Source organism: Oreochromis niloticus, linkage group LG5, assembly GCF_001858045.2.
Source record: "Oreochromis niloticus isolate F11D_XX linkage group LG5, O_niloticus_UMD_NMBU, whole genome shotgun sequence".
Lineage (NCBI taxonomy): Eukaryota > Metazoa > Chordata > Actinopteri > Cichliformes > Cichlidae > Oreochromis > Oreochromis niloticus.
This window is the reverse complement of record NC_031970.2, coordinates 8,692,452-8,708,060: the sequence shown is the minus strand read 5'-3', so window position 1 is coordinate 8,708,060 and position 15,609 is coordinate 8,692,452. Positions and strand designations below refer to the sequence as shown.

Below are 15,609 nucleotides of genomic sequence, written 5' to 3'. Positions count from 1 at the left end.
TAATCAAAACACAGAAATTACCGAACCATTATAAACATATTTATACCCTCTGTTTCTCCAACCATATACTGTGCAAGGTCCTTAATCTTTGCTGTTGTCACCAGAGCCAACAATGGTGATAACAATCTTACACTGCTGAACAATATATTCTGCTACATCTGCTACCTTCCACTCTACAATATGTTACGCTCCACGAATGCTGCACTTTATAAAACGTGTGAAATTCGGATTTTCACTATGAACCTGGGCTAAACTTTACAAGAATGCACAACACTCACTGTGGTACAGCACATGAAAACGATGATGAAAGTCCCAATGACACCTCCGATTCCCACCAACCAGGTCATCCTGAGGAACAGGATGACTCCGAAGATGTTTTGGATGCACGGCATATAAACGCCCATCAGTGTGCCGAGCTGGGGAGCCTGAAAGAAGAGAGGGGTGAGAAGAAAGAGACACCTGAGCATTACTCACGCACAGTTACAGTTTAAGTTTCTCCAAGTACTTAATTTAGATTGTATAACGTTAAAAATCAGATAGCTGTCAGACTCCAGATGTAAACGCTTAGCTTGTCTCTCGCTATAAGCATTCCACACCAGATGCGCAGCACCCACTGAATGACTCCTGCTGCATTTTGGCAGATATATTAATCAATAAAAGTCAACACATCAGCCGTGCATGCTGGGAAGCACAGTTTGCAGTATGTGTTATGTGCCTTTTTTTTTTTTTACACGTGCAAAGACCCAAAACAATAAAGCAAAACACTGCACAGATGGCCACACTGCCATTAAGGAAAAAGGCACATAGGACTTGACAGATTATTACTTTCAAAGGCCCAATTTGTGATTTTAAAAGGCCACTTTGGCTTGAACTCACTGTTGTTGCCACATTAGCGTGTTGATTTACTGCAAACACACGCTTTTGATTATAGGCTCTTTTTTCTTGTTAGTGTAGTTTAACATATATTTAAAATTATAATCATTTGGGTTATTTTTTATTTTAAAGATAGCTGTAAGAAGACATAATGTAAACTGGAGTTAAAGAGTGGGAAAGGCTTACAAGTTCTATGCCAAAATATACTTTTTGGTCGCCTTGCATAAATATATGTCTCTCCTATATTCCTGCTTCCAAATCCTCTGCTGACTACAAAAACAGTTTAAGCCCAGGAAATAAAGAAAAATTTGAGATCAGAAGGCAGCCATGGGACCAATCTGTTCAATGAATGCATGAAATATTACTGTATTTCTTTACAGGCTGGGTGTCTTTGTGTTTTGGTGCTGCAGTGCAGTCCCTGGTGTGGATCAGTTGACAAAGACAGCTGCTCTGTATTTTCGAGGCTGATCTATTGAAGGCAATTACTGACGTTCGGAGAATGACGACGTATTTTGCCGCACTTCTTATTTATTAATAGGAGGATTCTCTTGCCAAAGGTTTTTGGATGCACTTGATGTGAATGCGTTTGCATGCATTTGTTAATGAACAGTATATGAGTGTTTCCTGTGTGGGTCTGTACCGTCATGATGGCATTTATTAAATCTGAAGGACACAGCAGCTAACCCTGTACATAATAGAGAAATATTAATTTCCTGCTCGAGGACAGCTTGGCCAATGACAGGTAATTATTCTAGTATCCAGCCGTGACCCATTTTACCAAGCGACCTTCACTGTCACATCATTATATCACAGACAACACATGAACTTCTCTGCTGCATGTTTGCACTTAAATGCAGCTTAAAATTATGAATAAAGGATTGATTAGCTGTAGGTTGAGTTAGTAAAGATGCTAATACACAGAAAGGTTACAAAAATGTTTCAAGTATTAAAAACAAAACAGTAGCTGGGTGATAAAAATTAATCTCAAATGGGAAATTACAGCTAAACTGTGAACACCACCTCTATATAATTATACACACAGTGTTTACTGAACTTTACTCATACAACCAAAGACTTTCTTTAGGATAGGAAGTACTAAATCATAGATAGTTTAATTTGGCCTGACTTTATGCCCATCGTCAGCAGTAATTGCCCTTGAAGTGACAGTACAAGGGTCTTTAGGTTGCTAATTGTTCACACCTGACAAGGTGTGGATAAAGACATGCCTGGGTTGGCTCATTATCACCTCCCTGCTGTGTTACCTTAAGTTTTATCCCTTGATTTTTAACGCTGGATATTTAGTAATTTAATTATTTTTCCTAATAAATCACCACGTCACCCAAAAATTTATCTTGTTGCTCACAAGCTGGGTGGGTTGTAAAACAAAATAAACTCCAGCAGGCAATGTGCTTACAGACTTATGGCTTTGATACAACATAAGGACATAAAAATCAAAGAAGCTTTTAATTAAAACAAAACAAATTATTATATTATACCCAAGTACCCAATAACTTGAATGAAATTACAATATTATGCCCATAATACTAATGTGGCAATTCTGTAAATAATGGCCTGTTTTGGGTAATTTGGTACAGATAGATAGATTTGGAAATAATATCATAAGAAATGTCTTGATCACAATGATGGTGAAGTGAAACTCTAACATTGTGATACCCCAACTTTCACAATTTAGGCCCTTGCACCTGTAGAAGTGTGTAGAAGTTCTTTTTATATATATGAGATTCTCTAGGACAAAAAGAAATTGTCCTGGTGATTCAGCAGCATTAGTACCCAAAATGTTTCATTAAAGTTGAGATATCAACTTTCCCTTTTTTCCTCCATAATCTACAGTTACTATGGTGGATGATCATAGCAACACAGCCAAAATTTCAATTACATGTAATCCATGTCAGCAGAAAAAGCTCAAGCTTTAGACTGCTCCTACTCTTGGCCCTGTATGATGTCAGTGAGAGCAGATATCCTTAATACTGTCATCACATGCAGACTGGTTATGAACACAGGTTCACCCACCTGCTGTTCAAACCTTCTGTTTTAAAGTGGCAATCAGAATAAAGTTAGCATAAGGGGAGGGGGAACAGACCTAAAACGGCTTGTTGCAGACATTTGATAAACAGGAGGGCAGCACCGAGGCACAGCAAAATATTATTTTAAACGTCAGAACAACTGCAGTAAAGTTCAAGGCTGAAATTACAGAGCTAAAAATGAGCATTATAAGTCCTATTTCAACACTCTAATGAAAATCTGGTTGTGCCGATTTATTGACCTTTAGCTAATAGCTTACTGCAGGGGAATCAGTAAGAGCCACGTACAAAAAGGTTACAGTATGTTTGGGCTAATTTGGAAACAGTGTCACACAGTTACGTGAGCAGGGATCTCTTAGCTTTTGCTTTTTCACATAAAAGCGTTTCTTCCATGATTACGTTTTTTAAACTCTCAAGTTCAGCGTTGGTTTCAAAATGTATGATGAAATAATGATGTGCTCTAGGGAGAACCTTAAGTGGTTCGTGGTTATCAGTCACGGCCTCTAATATATTTCTTCAACAGGGGTTATTAAATTTGCTGTAGCAAATGGACACTACACAAGATGGAGAACTTAGAACCACGAGGCCCACACGGGGAAGTGACAGCAGATGCTGAATTCATAATCCAGACTTTTAATCAAATCATCCTGACAAGTGGCTGACATCAAATGAATAATGTTGTGTCTGATGCTACAGTATGTGATTTGTTTGGAGAGGCCCGCTTTCCAGCATTAATAATGTACTGTTTGCAGAGAGGAGCAGAGTGAGAGAGGCAGAGCTGGAGAGACAGAGGCAGAGCAAGTCCAAGCAGGTCTTACAAATATAATTATCTTCTAATTTCCTTTAGATAAACAACAGAGCAAGTGCTCACACTCGGAAATGCAATTAGCAAGCTTATCACTTTGGAAGCCCCTGATTACCTCACCAGAAACACTCAGTTTCTCATATCATATCATATCATATCATATGATTATATTATATACCTTACCTGTCAGTGGATAAAACTGGTCATATGCTACACGACAGGTATTGATCCATTCTACAAACTGACCAGACCCCATGTTCCTGAACAAGCCTGATGGGCTGGTGCCCCACTCTGCCACCCCCAGGGCCCAACAGATCTATTGACTTCCCACTGTGAGACACCACAGAGAAGTCAGGACATGAATGGAACCCACACAGTATTAGGAATAGGCTGATAATACTGCAACGGATTAGTGTTTGCTCCATCATGATATTTACCTTTTTTAAGTTGCTAGCTGACATAACTTGACATAATACACCATTCAAAACAACAAGTGTGATACAAAACAATGAACCAGCCATGCAACCGATGAGTGTTTTGACTTCCACCAACTGAGAGAGCTGTAAAAGAATGACAAGTGGGTAAACTTTGATTTCCTTGTTTGAAAATGTCTTTGCTTACATTTGTGTTTGCATGCTAGCACTCTTTATATTCTGTATTTTAAAGACTGGATAACCATTAGAAGACAAAATAAATGCAACTGATTCCAGTATAAGTCAATCTTCTACTGGTTTACCACATAGCCTAGCACTGTATGTAATTCCTAATGTTTTCTTTGCTTTTGATTACAAATTTCTATTTGGCTAACACAACTGAATTATCTTCAGCGGCAATTTTAATCAGAAATATTCGTCAATTATTTCTTTTGCTTTTGGGCATTTGCTCACACAAGCCGCTTCAAGATGTCCTTGGAAATTCAATGTTTTTAATTTTTTTTTGCAGCTGCTGGATTAGATGTTATATTGATTATTAATCGATAAAAAGAGTAGTAGATGAAGAGATGATAAAAAAAAATAATCATTAGTTCCCCTCCGGGTTTCTTGTTCTATTATTTGCAAGAATAACAAAGTAAATCTAAACTGCACTGTTGTTAATCCAACACTTCAGTTTTTCCATAAGGTGTTTGTTATATTTTCCCTGTGCGTGTACACTCTGTCTTTAATGTGGCTGACATGTAATCTACAGCTTCACCTCTCGCACAACTTAATCCTCGCAGCAGGGAACCTCTCAACTTTCAGGCTCGCTGTGCTTTAATCAAAGATCCACATCTTGGCCTCCACAGGTTGCTCGAGGGAGCAGCTGACAACAAACCCCATTCATCTCTGTCATATCTCCCACTATATGATTATTATTTGCACACTTTGTCGGGTGTCTAGGGTATGTAAATAAGATTGCTACTCACTGTGCCCTTCAGTGTGTGGCAGAGAGCATTTCTCATCATCTGCATGTCAGCGTAGATAAACCCGGTGTAAACCTTGAAAGGACTCCTATGTGTAAAACTACATATATATTATCTAAGAGGTGATTTTACTTCTAGTGTATATTTCTGGTCTGTGTGCACCTGATATATGTTATGTTGTTCGTCAGACAGACAGTACAGTATCACTGTGCTCTGCTTCAAGGTTCAATTTTTACTTAATGAAAAAACAGACAAACAGTAGGGGTAGTATTAAAGTCAAATACGGAAATAAATTTTAATTCATAGAATTAAAATCCAAGAAAGTCAAAATAAAAACACACATTTAGGATAATTAAGACACAATTTCACTTTTCCTCAGGTCTTCTTATAACTTTTCAGTTCTCTTCTTTCTCACCCCAGCAGCAATCCTGTAATTAAAAACACTGCCTTTCCACTGGCAGGTCCTTCAGGGACTTGGTGTGTAATATACATTAGCACTTAGGTGCTGCAGGCAGAAAGGCACCCCTGCCATCAGCACTTTGTTGTTTGACTCAAAACTGCTGCCACTGCACAAAGTGGGCTGAGGTTAGTTTGTAACAACAGGTATGTTATTAAAGGAAAGCCTGTGTGCGCTTACATATCGCAGACAAAACACCTTCAGGAAGCTGGAGCTTTGTAATTCCTTTCAAGGTGGGTGAATCTAATAACAACAAGAATTTCCTCGCTGCTCATCTCTTTTCCTGGGGTGGCTGAGAAGTAGAGCAGGTTATCTACTAAACAGAAGGTTGGTGGTTCAATCCCTGGCTGCTCTGGTGTGGTGCCAAATTATCCTTGGGCAAGATGCTGAACCCTGACTTGCTCCTGATACATTCATCAGAGTGTGAATGTGTGAATGTTAGATAGAAAGCACTTAGACTTGTATAAATGTGTGTGTGAATGTTGTATAAAGCGCTTTGAGGGCTCAAGCAGAGCAGAAAAGTGCTATATAAGAAATAAGAACCAGTCCATTTACCAGTAATGTTAACCCTTTAAAACCTGAACCATGAAATGACTGCCAGAAACTTTTAATTTTTTGATGATGGAGTGTTTGTTGAACCTTTAGACAAAATATATAAAAATGTATCGAATTTTAATCTCCACATACGAGTTTGAATTTGTATCACATTTGCTACATAAGCCATATTTTTCCAATTTAGTTATTAAAAATGTGTCATTATGTCATTTTTTGAGGGTAAAAAGAAGTCACGCTGATTATGTAGAAGTCTCAAAAACAGGGTTAACGACTGCTTTGTGTTAAATACACACACTCTGGGCTCTTCATCACACGGACAGATCATTTGCAGCATTCACTCACTGGAAACTGTTAAAGAGTTGTATAATATCAGCTTCATACAGGGGTTGATTATTATCAAATACAGATAAGGAAAAAGAGTATGTCTTTTTGAATTGAAATAGCAGAGGTTAGATTGTGGAATCTGGAAAAGATAACATCTTGGTAGAATAGTTTGTCAGAAAGGCTTAAGGAGAAGTGAGAAAATTCAGTATAATTTTTGTCCTTTAATGGTTTTCATACACAACTGTAGACTTAGAGGAAGGCAGGTTGAAAGCACGACTGATAATGCAGATTATAATAATCTGTGCTAAAAGGTGTGTAAATACAATTGAGTATTACAACAGCAACAAGGTGTTTATGCCCTGCAACACTCCACAGGAGCACAACAAAACCAAAGTAGGCAGTAACTCTCTCCAGACTGGAAAATGTCATTTTCCCTGCCTGTTCTCCCACACAATGGAGAACCACAATCAAGCAGACCTTCAGTGTTGGACTGCTGCATGAGTGTCTGTGGTAGCTCATGGCTGAGTGATAAATTATAATCCAGCTTTGACAACAGGGAGGCTTTGAAAAAAACAAACAAACTGTTTGTCTGCTAGAAATCCTGATTGTTACATAAGATGTACAGACACAGAAAACAGATACTGGATTTGGGGTGTGGGGGCCTAAACAGAGTCCTAAACAAGATAAAACACTTCTATGGATTTGTTAAACAGCCAGCAAAAAACAGAAATGGGGTAAACTAATGAATGCTTGTAATGACTTTATATTGAAAAACAGCCTAAAACAGATTGAATGCTTGTACATGCATTGAATCAATGACCCTGTTGGGAGAAAAGCCAGGGCATTTACTGAAAGTACTGCTTTTCAATTTTCATTCAGTTGGTGTTTCATTACTTCATTTTGTGGATGGGGAATGCAGGCCTGACCAGCATCTGCCCTGATAAATGCACATGCTCACATATACACAGGAGTGTCTGCTTAATGGGCCACGAGCCAGCAGTGTGATTTCCCTGGAGAATGAGCCACCAAGAGCAAAGGGAACGCGGACTGCTGCAGAGCCACAGGTAGGGCCAGCGAGGCACCACTGAAAGAGGAAGAAACAGCTGCCCACCGATCCCCTGGGAAGTGCAGTCAACGCACCACATGGATGGCTCAGGTGTGCTAGATGCACAACAGGACCTTTCAATACATCTGCTGTGGCACCTACTTCAGATTCACTGCCTCCTGCTGCCCTACCACTTAGCACAAGTCTATCACCAGACTGGATCTCAGTCTCTGGCCATCTTTTCAGCTTCACATCCATCACGAGCTTTTTCTCACATAACTATACACCAACTATGCATCAATGTGTAGCATTATAAAAAAAAGACTTCTCACAGCCATGAAAATGCTGTTCTTAATTTAAAGACCATCCTAATTCCAAACAAGAAAATATTCACATTTGTCCATAAACCATGGGAAATTGATTCTTTCAAAATCTGTGCAGGTCAGAAAAGGAAGATTTTCTTTTAAAAAAAAGCATTAACTGGATCACTGGTACCTGGCTGTTTTTGGTGGAAGGCCAGGTCAATAGATTGTATGAATGAAATGTAAACTATAGCAGGTTTCCTTAACCTTAAAGTAGTTTTAGTTGCCTTGACGTAGAGCAGACATGTGATTCCACTTGATTTTCTTTTGACTATGCTATTATAATGGTAGATTTTCATATTAAACAAAAACAAAATGCTGTGCTCCCAAAACTCCTTCTTGGGTTTTTTTCTACTTTTGGATCTGTATTATGTCACAACCAGAGAATATCCTTAATATGGTCATCTTGGGCACATAGCTCTGGCTGTGTGTACAAAAGCATCACCTGCTCACATAGTGTTCAAAACCTTCTGTTTGAGAAGGCCAGCCAATGAGAGGAAGACGTAATACAGGAAGAAGGGACTCAAAACAGCTTATTGAGACAGCTGATGGACATGTATTTTTAGATAACATAAATCTTCCTTTAAAACTGCATTAATTTGTTATATGCTTCATACATCCATATCCCCCCTCCTTCCTTTTCCTATGTTACTCACATAGTCTTATTTCAACCTTCCTTTGAGCATCTCTTAACCTGCTGAGGCTAGCAGTTCTATGTTGAATTTGGGGAAGTGCAGATTTAAAAAGAGAAGGTGAAAACAATTCCAAATCCCTGGATAGCCGGAAGGGAAAGAAAATGAAAGAGAAAGAGGGCAGAGAAGTATCAGGAGATGGAGTACACACTACTTCTGACTGAGCTGAGAGGAAGGGAAACATCCTAGCCTTCACAGTCTTGGACAACCTGCCAAGCTGCTTAGGCTGACAAAACTAGCGACATCTTTTAAATCACTTCTTACAGGAATTTGTTATGCTTACAAGCAGGACCAATATGTACTGCATGTACAAATGTCTGGATTTTCTTTTAAATGTCTGGGTGGTGTTGCACCTGTTTGTGGAGAAGTGCTGATAGAAATGTACCGATGTTACTGTGGAATCATATAATTGAATGCAAGAGTGTGAAATTGTTTCCACTTCCTGCAGCAAATCAGTGGTATCAGTGCACATAATTATTTTATGATTAATTCGTCACTTTGATAATATATTAAAGTAGCGCATTATGTGTAACATATGGGTGGTTTCTCTACCTGATTTGGTAGAAACTCAGGAGAGAGAAGAAGAGACGAAAGAACGAGTAAGGACAGATAAAAGAGGGTGGAGAAGAGGAGGGGGATCCGCGCAACTGTTTCATTATTTTCATTACTGGCAGAGACCGAGGCGTGAAGTGAAGCGAGTGAGGTCAGGGGAGGTGGGGGGAGAGGGGGGTAACAACAGAGAGGGAGGCAGACTGGGAGCTTGTAACGCAATCTGCACGCTCTGCTGGCCAAACCGGAGCTGATAGGGCAAATGTGTTTCTGCTCAGGTGTGCTGAATTATTAAACAGACAGCAAGAGGAGAGACCAGCGAGCATCAGCCTTCCTGACCGGCTGTGGATGAACCAGTCACTCTGCGGTCAGCTGGGTTTCTGTGTGCGCGTGTGCATGTCTGTATGTGCGAAAGTGTTTTAAAAAAATAATAAAAACACTGAACACTGTAGCAAAATATCCTCTGCGGAAATCAAGACGCACCACCTCTAAACAGCATCTACATGTGTTACTAGAATATTCTAGGTTCCACCACAAAGCCTCATGTGTTACAGCCAGCTGTGAAACCGCTGTTTACGTGCACTCTCAGATTCAAGGCTGGCAGACTCCTTTTCCACTAATGCACATGTACTGCTGCTCCCTCGTGTTTACAAATTAAGATCAAGAGTGACATGCCAGAAACAGACACGTGAGGTGAAAATGTACTCTAAGCTACTATGTGGTAGATACAAATGGGCACAATAATCATGAGAACTTAAACAATGACATTTTAGATGAGAAGACGGATCATTTTTCTCCTAATTCTTTCAGTCAAATCATTAATTTTGTGGAAATTTAGTGTAAATGACATTTATCTTGCGAAAGATTTAACATCTTGAAATTATATCTTTAATTCCTGTTTTATCAGTGTTGTAGAGCTGGAACAATTAGGCAATTAATCCATGAGCTCACTGGCAGAAAAATAATTGGCAAAATATACTGAAATTGATTGAATTTTTCCAGTCATTTGATGATGACAGATGCTAAATTTTGCTGCTTTTTTCATACTGAAGATATCCAGTTTGGGGACTTTTTGCTACACAAAACACGTCATTTAAAGATGCGAATTTTAACACGTTTTTGATATTTCATGTAAAATAAATAATAATCTGAAATTTCACAGATACCAGGCTAATAGGCTCAGAAGAACAAAAACATTTACTGAGCCTATTAGCCTGGTATCTGTGAAATTTCTATTTCTCCCCACTGTGAGCATGTGCATGCTGCTCTAACATGAATTCACATTAATCACGATACATTCTTCAGAAAGCAGCTGATGGGAACGCTGATCTCATGCCAGCCTAATGAGAAAGGGAGGACGTTGTGGAGTTGGGGGGGAGGGGTGAGGTCAGAGCTGAGAGCAAGGTTCATAAAACACCCAGAAGGGAAACATTTATGTAAGGGGAACATTACACTCTAAAAAGCAGAGTACATATGGACAAGTGTTCCTTCTTGGCAAGTGTAGTCGTTTGGAAAATGACATGAATAAAAGAGGTTCATATGTTTGCATTGTGTTTACTGTTGTGCATACAAAAAGCACTATTAAGAAAATGCAGCTGGATATGTTATCTTTATTTTTGTTTGCTTGTTTTTTTTTTGAGAAACAGAATATAAAAATACTGAAAACTAACTAAATCTATACACTAACAACTAGGAACACTACAAGCTACATGCCTAAAGACTGATTAGTAACCTCCAGCAACCACCCACCAACTACTTGGGGAATATATATTTTTCCTTTTTGATCTGTGGTTGCTACCCAGTCTCTACATCTGTGTGATTGAGCCCTAAGTTAGTAACTAATTCAATCCACATGTAAAACAAACACCAAGGATTAAAGTGTTCATGTTCAGATAACTTCCCAGACACATTATTTTTCATGTTATTCTGCAGCAAGAGTATATTAAATGTTATATTTACATAGTGCTGGATGATTTGGGGATACGGACAAGAGACTGAAATTCACACCCAAACTAAGCTGTAACATTTTAACATTTACAGAGGAGAAAAATGTGGTATTTGTTTCTTATATATTAAACCAGAACTAAGTTTTTTAGTAAAGCTTTATCAAATGTTGATAATCGAATGCCTAAAGTGAGATATTGCCAATATACAAAAAACCAAGCCTTGCCTTCTTGTACTAGTTTTCTCAGTTGCTTTGGAAGATAGCGAAAATGATTCTTAACATGTACAAAAACATAAAAGCAGCTTTTCAAATAAGATTTTTTCTCTAAACAATCAGAACTAACAGCTGCACACAATGGATTGTCTGCGAAAGCCTGTAACAAGACAAGTTGTGACAAATTCTTATGCCACTGTTTACAAATACAAAAGTCAAACAGCTTAGTGATGTTAATATAACTGCATACTCTACTGTGAAATGCTTTCTGATGTAAACAACCTCTTTGATGACAATGATTAAAAATGCACTACGCTGCTCTTTTTTCCTGTCTGGCATAGAACAATTTAAACAGTACAGACTTTCAGATTACTGTATGTGGGGCATCGACTGCAACAGTTCTGCTGGAGAATCACAAATCACCTTTGTAGTTTTACTGGTTTTACTGTAACCGGCTGACATCTTTGTGACACATTAAAAAAATGATATATATCACAGCAGATGCCTGCAGAGGCTTGATGAGATATCGCCAGATTCTCCATGTGCTGCAGTGCAAGGGTATTTGTTGCTACTGTAAGTTGGTGGGAATCTGGAACTTGAAAATCAGGTTGTAACACTAACAGTTTACCATTTATAACTACTAAATTAATTAATGTGAATTAACTTTAGTTATTAAATATATATTGCTAAGATCTGCAAAATTACATAATCAATAATGGTTGAAAAAATCTTTTCTGATGAGTTTATAATTGATAGTGTCAAACATTTTTATAACATTATGCAACATTATGGTCAAATTGAAAATTATGGTAATTAAATAAGAACACAGACCAAGGTTTGCTCTAGGGCAGGCATAATATACACTGTGACTCACAAGTCACTAGTGTATGAATATATACTGTCATTTTGGTTTCCCAGTCAGAGCCACACTTGTATCTGATTTTAAAGCACCAACATGCTGAGGGTGAAAATCCTTAGCTTGAGTCTTCAGAAAACAATCACAGCCATCTTTTACATTCATGTGGTTGTGATTTGCCATTTAAAGTTGTAACTAACAGGTGTTTACATTTCAATAATATTCCTGGTTTTCCCCCTTTGTGCTTGTATCCAGAGCTGTAAAACAATATTGCATTGCTTTTTGTATTTCCAAATGAAAAGTCTAACAAAATATGTAGGAAATTCTTGACAAATTATGAAAACCCAATGAACCACTTTACATGGTCAAAATAGCTTTTGATCAAAAGAACACACATAATTGTTAATATAGGAAGCAGCAGACTGTTGTACCTAATCCAACCTAACTTAAAACCTGCTTTTATCATGATGACTGGGTGATTTGAAGGTATTGAAATTCAATTCTGATCTGAGAAATGCACCAGAGTGACTGCAAAAAACTGTAAATGGGTAAAGTCAGAGAAGATTAGCTTTGACTGGTTTCCATCTTAACCTTTGTGACCTCCAGCCTGATCCCTCATGTCACACACCATCCAAATCTCTAATCTTGGTTTTCACACTGAACAAAAAGGCTACTGCTTCTGTCTCTCTCTTCCACAACTCACTCTCTTCCTAACTCGAGGGACTGATGAAAAAGGAGACAGAGGGAGCGGTAGGTGGAGTGAAGCGAGAAATGGAGATGGAAGGTGATTTTTTTTTGGAGGGGGGAGTCCGCTGTGTGAGCGATAAAGCGCCACAGGCTGCCTTAATGAAAAGCCTCTCACAGCGATGGGGAGATTGCTGTGGAATGGGCTACTGATTGGAGGACCAGCGGCTTGGTGTAGCATGGAGACTAATTAAAGTACTGAAGGAGTTCGGATGACGGGGGGAGATTAGTCCTATACCGTAGTGATATCTGAGCCAAAGACAGCTGGACAAATATACCTTACATTTCAAACAACTGGGAGAGTTGGGTCAAAGTGGCAATACCTCACTGTCAACCAGTTCAAGAGTGAAGGCATGTTAGGCTCATGTACATGGTTGTTGTCCTTAGCTGCTCCCAAAAGGATAAGCGAAACCAGTAAGAAGCATAGTTTGGCCCCATTACATCTGTTTTCAGAAACATTGTCCCCATTGATCTTGATAGTAAAGAGATCTGTTGGGTGTTTTCATGAGGAGACAGCAGTCCTGGTGAAAACTGTCCACAATGAGGCCTGTGGCTTATCTCAATACACTCTGAAATTGTGTTTGGAAGTAAAGGCTGCTGTTGATGTTTTTAAATGTGATTTAAACTGTAAAAAAGCTGAAGGCAGAAGCCTCAGATCTCATAACCTGTGCAAATAAAATAAAATTACCTGCATGGTAGGATAACACTTGAAGAAAACTGTTATATCATAATGTTTTTGCTCATATGGGTTAAATGATGATCGTCATGGAATATAAAAACCTGTTTCCAATGTCATTGTGTAACTGTAAACATGAATAAATGCTGATCTTTACTTGATGCAGTGCTTACTATGTTTACCACATGAGTTTAGTTAGCATGTTAAACTAGGTTACTAACACTAAACAAAAAGTGCAAGTGGGGCTGCTGGGAATGTTCGGAAAGTTTTTCGGCACTGAATAAATAGAATACTGTACACATTTAAATTTAATGGAGCTGGATAAAAAGTTCAAACATAAAAAAGGCAAGAAAACTTTGGAGGGACATGTCATGATCCTGGGCCATGTTGGCCCAGCATTCTTAGTTTTCGTGTTTTGGGTGTTGTTCTTTATTTATGCCTTGGTTTCTAGGTTGCCCTGTTAAGATGTCCCTTATTTTGGTTACCCCCTGTGTGCTCCTCTGTGTATCTGTGAGCCCTCGTTTCCCCTCCTTGTGTTTCATTCCATGTCTCCCCAGCCCGCTATGCCTGTGCTTTCCCCGTGCTCTCCTGTCTCTCTCTCTCCTCCTGTCTGCACCTCTGTACTTCCTGTGTTACTTTGACAGTCTCCCGTCAGTGTTGCGTTTACTCCTGCCTTGTCTTGTTATGATTATCAGTGTCACCTGTGTTCCTCGTGTGCTCCCACTTCCCTCGTTAACCCTCTGTGTATTTAGGTCTGCGTCTCCCTCAGTTCTGTGTCGCGTTCTCCCTCATGGCTGTGTTTCCCTGTGTGTTAGTTATCCATGTCCCAGTTTAGTTTTGTTATATTTTTCGTGCTAGCCTGCAATAAAGCAGTGTTTTGAGTTCACTTTTGTCTCGGTGAGTTTTGCGTTTGGGTCCTTCTCCTGCCTCCACACAGCCGAAACATGACAGAAGAACGCGACACAGAACTGAGGGAGATGCAGACCTAAATACAGAGAGCAGGACAGGAAGGAAGACAAGAAGTGGATAGAAGCAAATATATAAGGGTAGGGAGACAGAGTAGGCTGATTGGACACACGAGAAGACAGACAGTGTCAAAGGTCATTGAAAAGCTGTCAAACTGTCACTGCTGTAGCGTCTCACTTTTTAAATGTGTGTTTTATCTCATGTGGGTTAACTCTGAAGTCAGAAACTTTCAAAAGTTGGTGTGAAATATCTTAACACGTGTCACTTTCCATCAGTCTGTTGTCCTAATTTGGCATGAGCTCCTTCACAAATTATCATTTGTCATTGAGTTTCAGCTTTGCTTGTCACTGCATACCTAACACCATAATTTCCCACAGGATTAATAATGCAGCAGTCTGTCCATCAAGTGCTGAGAAAAAGCCAGAAAAGTAAACCACTTCCTGCTGGCATCTCGACACCAACGGCAGAAAATATCATGGGATGATATGGAAGGAACTCATTAGTGAGTGGCATTTAAGCTGCAAACCAGTAACACGAACAGGGGATTTATAATATCAACAGAAAATGATTGGCAAGTCCTAAACTGGTGGAGATTTTCAGGCTCTCCAGTGACTGTGTTAACAAAACAATTTAAAACTGTGCTGTTGGGGAATCATTATTTGATCTTATGTAAATTACAGCTCTATATTTGGTAACACTTAATGACCATCCACTGGCAACAGGAACATGGTCCTTTCTGGGTGAACGAGTTATTCAACCAGGAAGAGCCATAAATAATTCCACTGCTGCAAATGTAAATCCATAGGCAAAAGATTTATCATACTGAGCAGGGAGTTAAGTCAGTGGAAGTTAATTTTAGTAATTTGTTTGAGAAGAAATAATTTTTCATAACCAAAAACCTGGCCCATTTTTTGAAGACAGCTTACACTATCATTTCAACATTAGTTTTTATACTGCAGCCAGTAAGATCATTACTCTGCGTTGGAGTACACTGTTATTGCAGCAACATTTAACTAATAAGATGCAGCACATGAATATATCTGAACATTTATGTTCTTTTAAGCATTTTAAATATATTCTTTATAGTCTTTAAAGAACAGATAAAC

General features: G+C 38.8%; 1 protein-coding gene across 3 annotated transcripts in view; it reads right to left on the bottom strand.

Annotated features, from left to right (window-relative positions):
* slc12a5a (solute carrier family 12 member 5a) overlaps nucleotides 1–15,609 on the bottom strand; it is a 176,100-nt gene that overhangs the window by 38,429 nt on the left and 122,062 nt on the right. For all 3 annotated transcript variants that reach the window (XM_005458386.4, XM_003453678.5, XM_005458387.4), the window contains exon 4: nucleotides 279–425. In XM_005458386.4, the coding sequence (XP_005458443.1) occupies nucleotides 279–425 (147 nt within the window). The remainder of the gene's footprint in view (nucleotides 1–278; nucleotides 426–15,609) is intronic.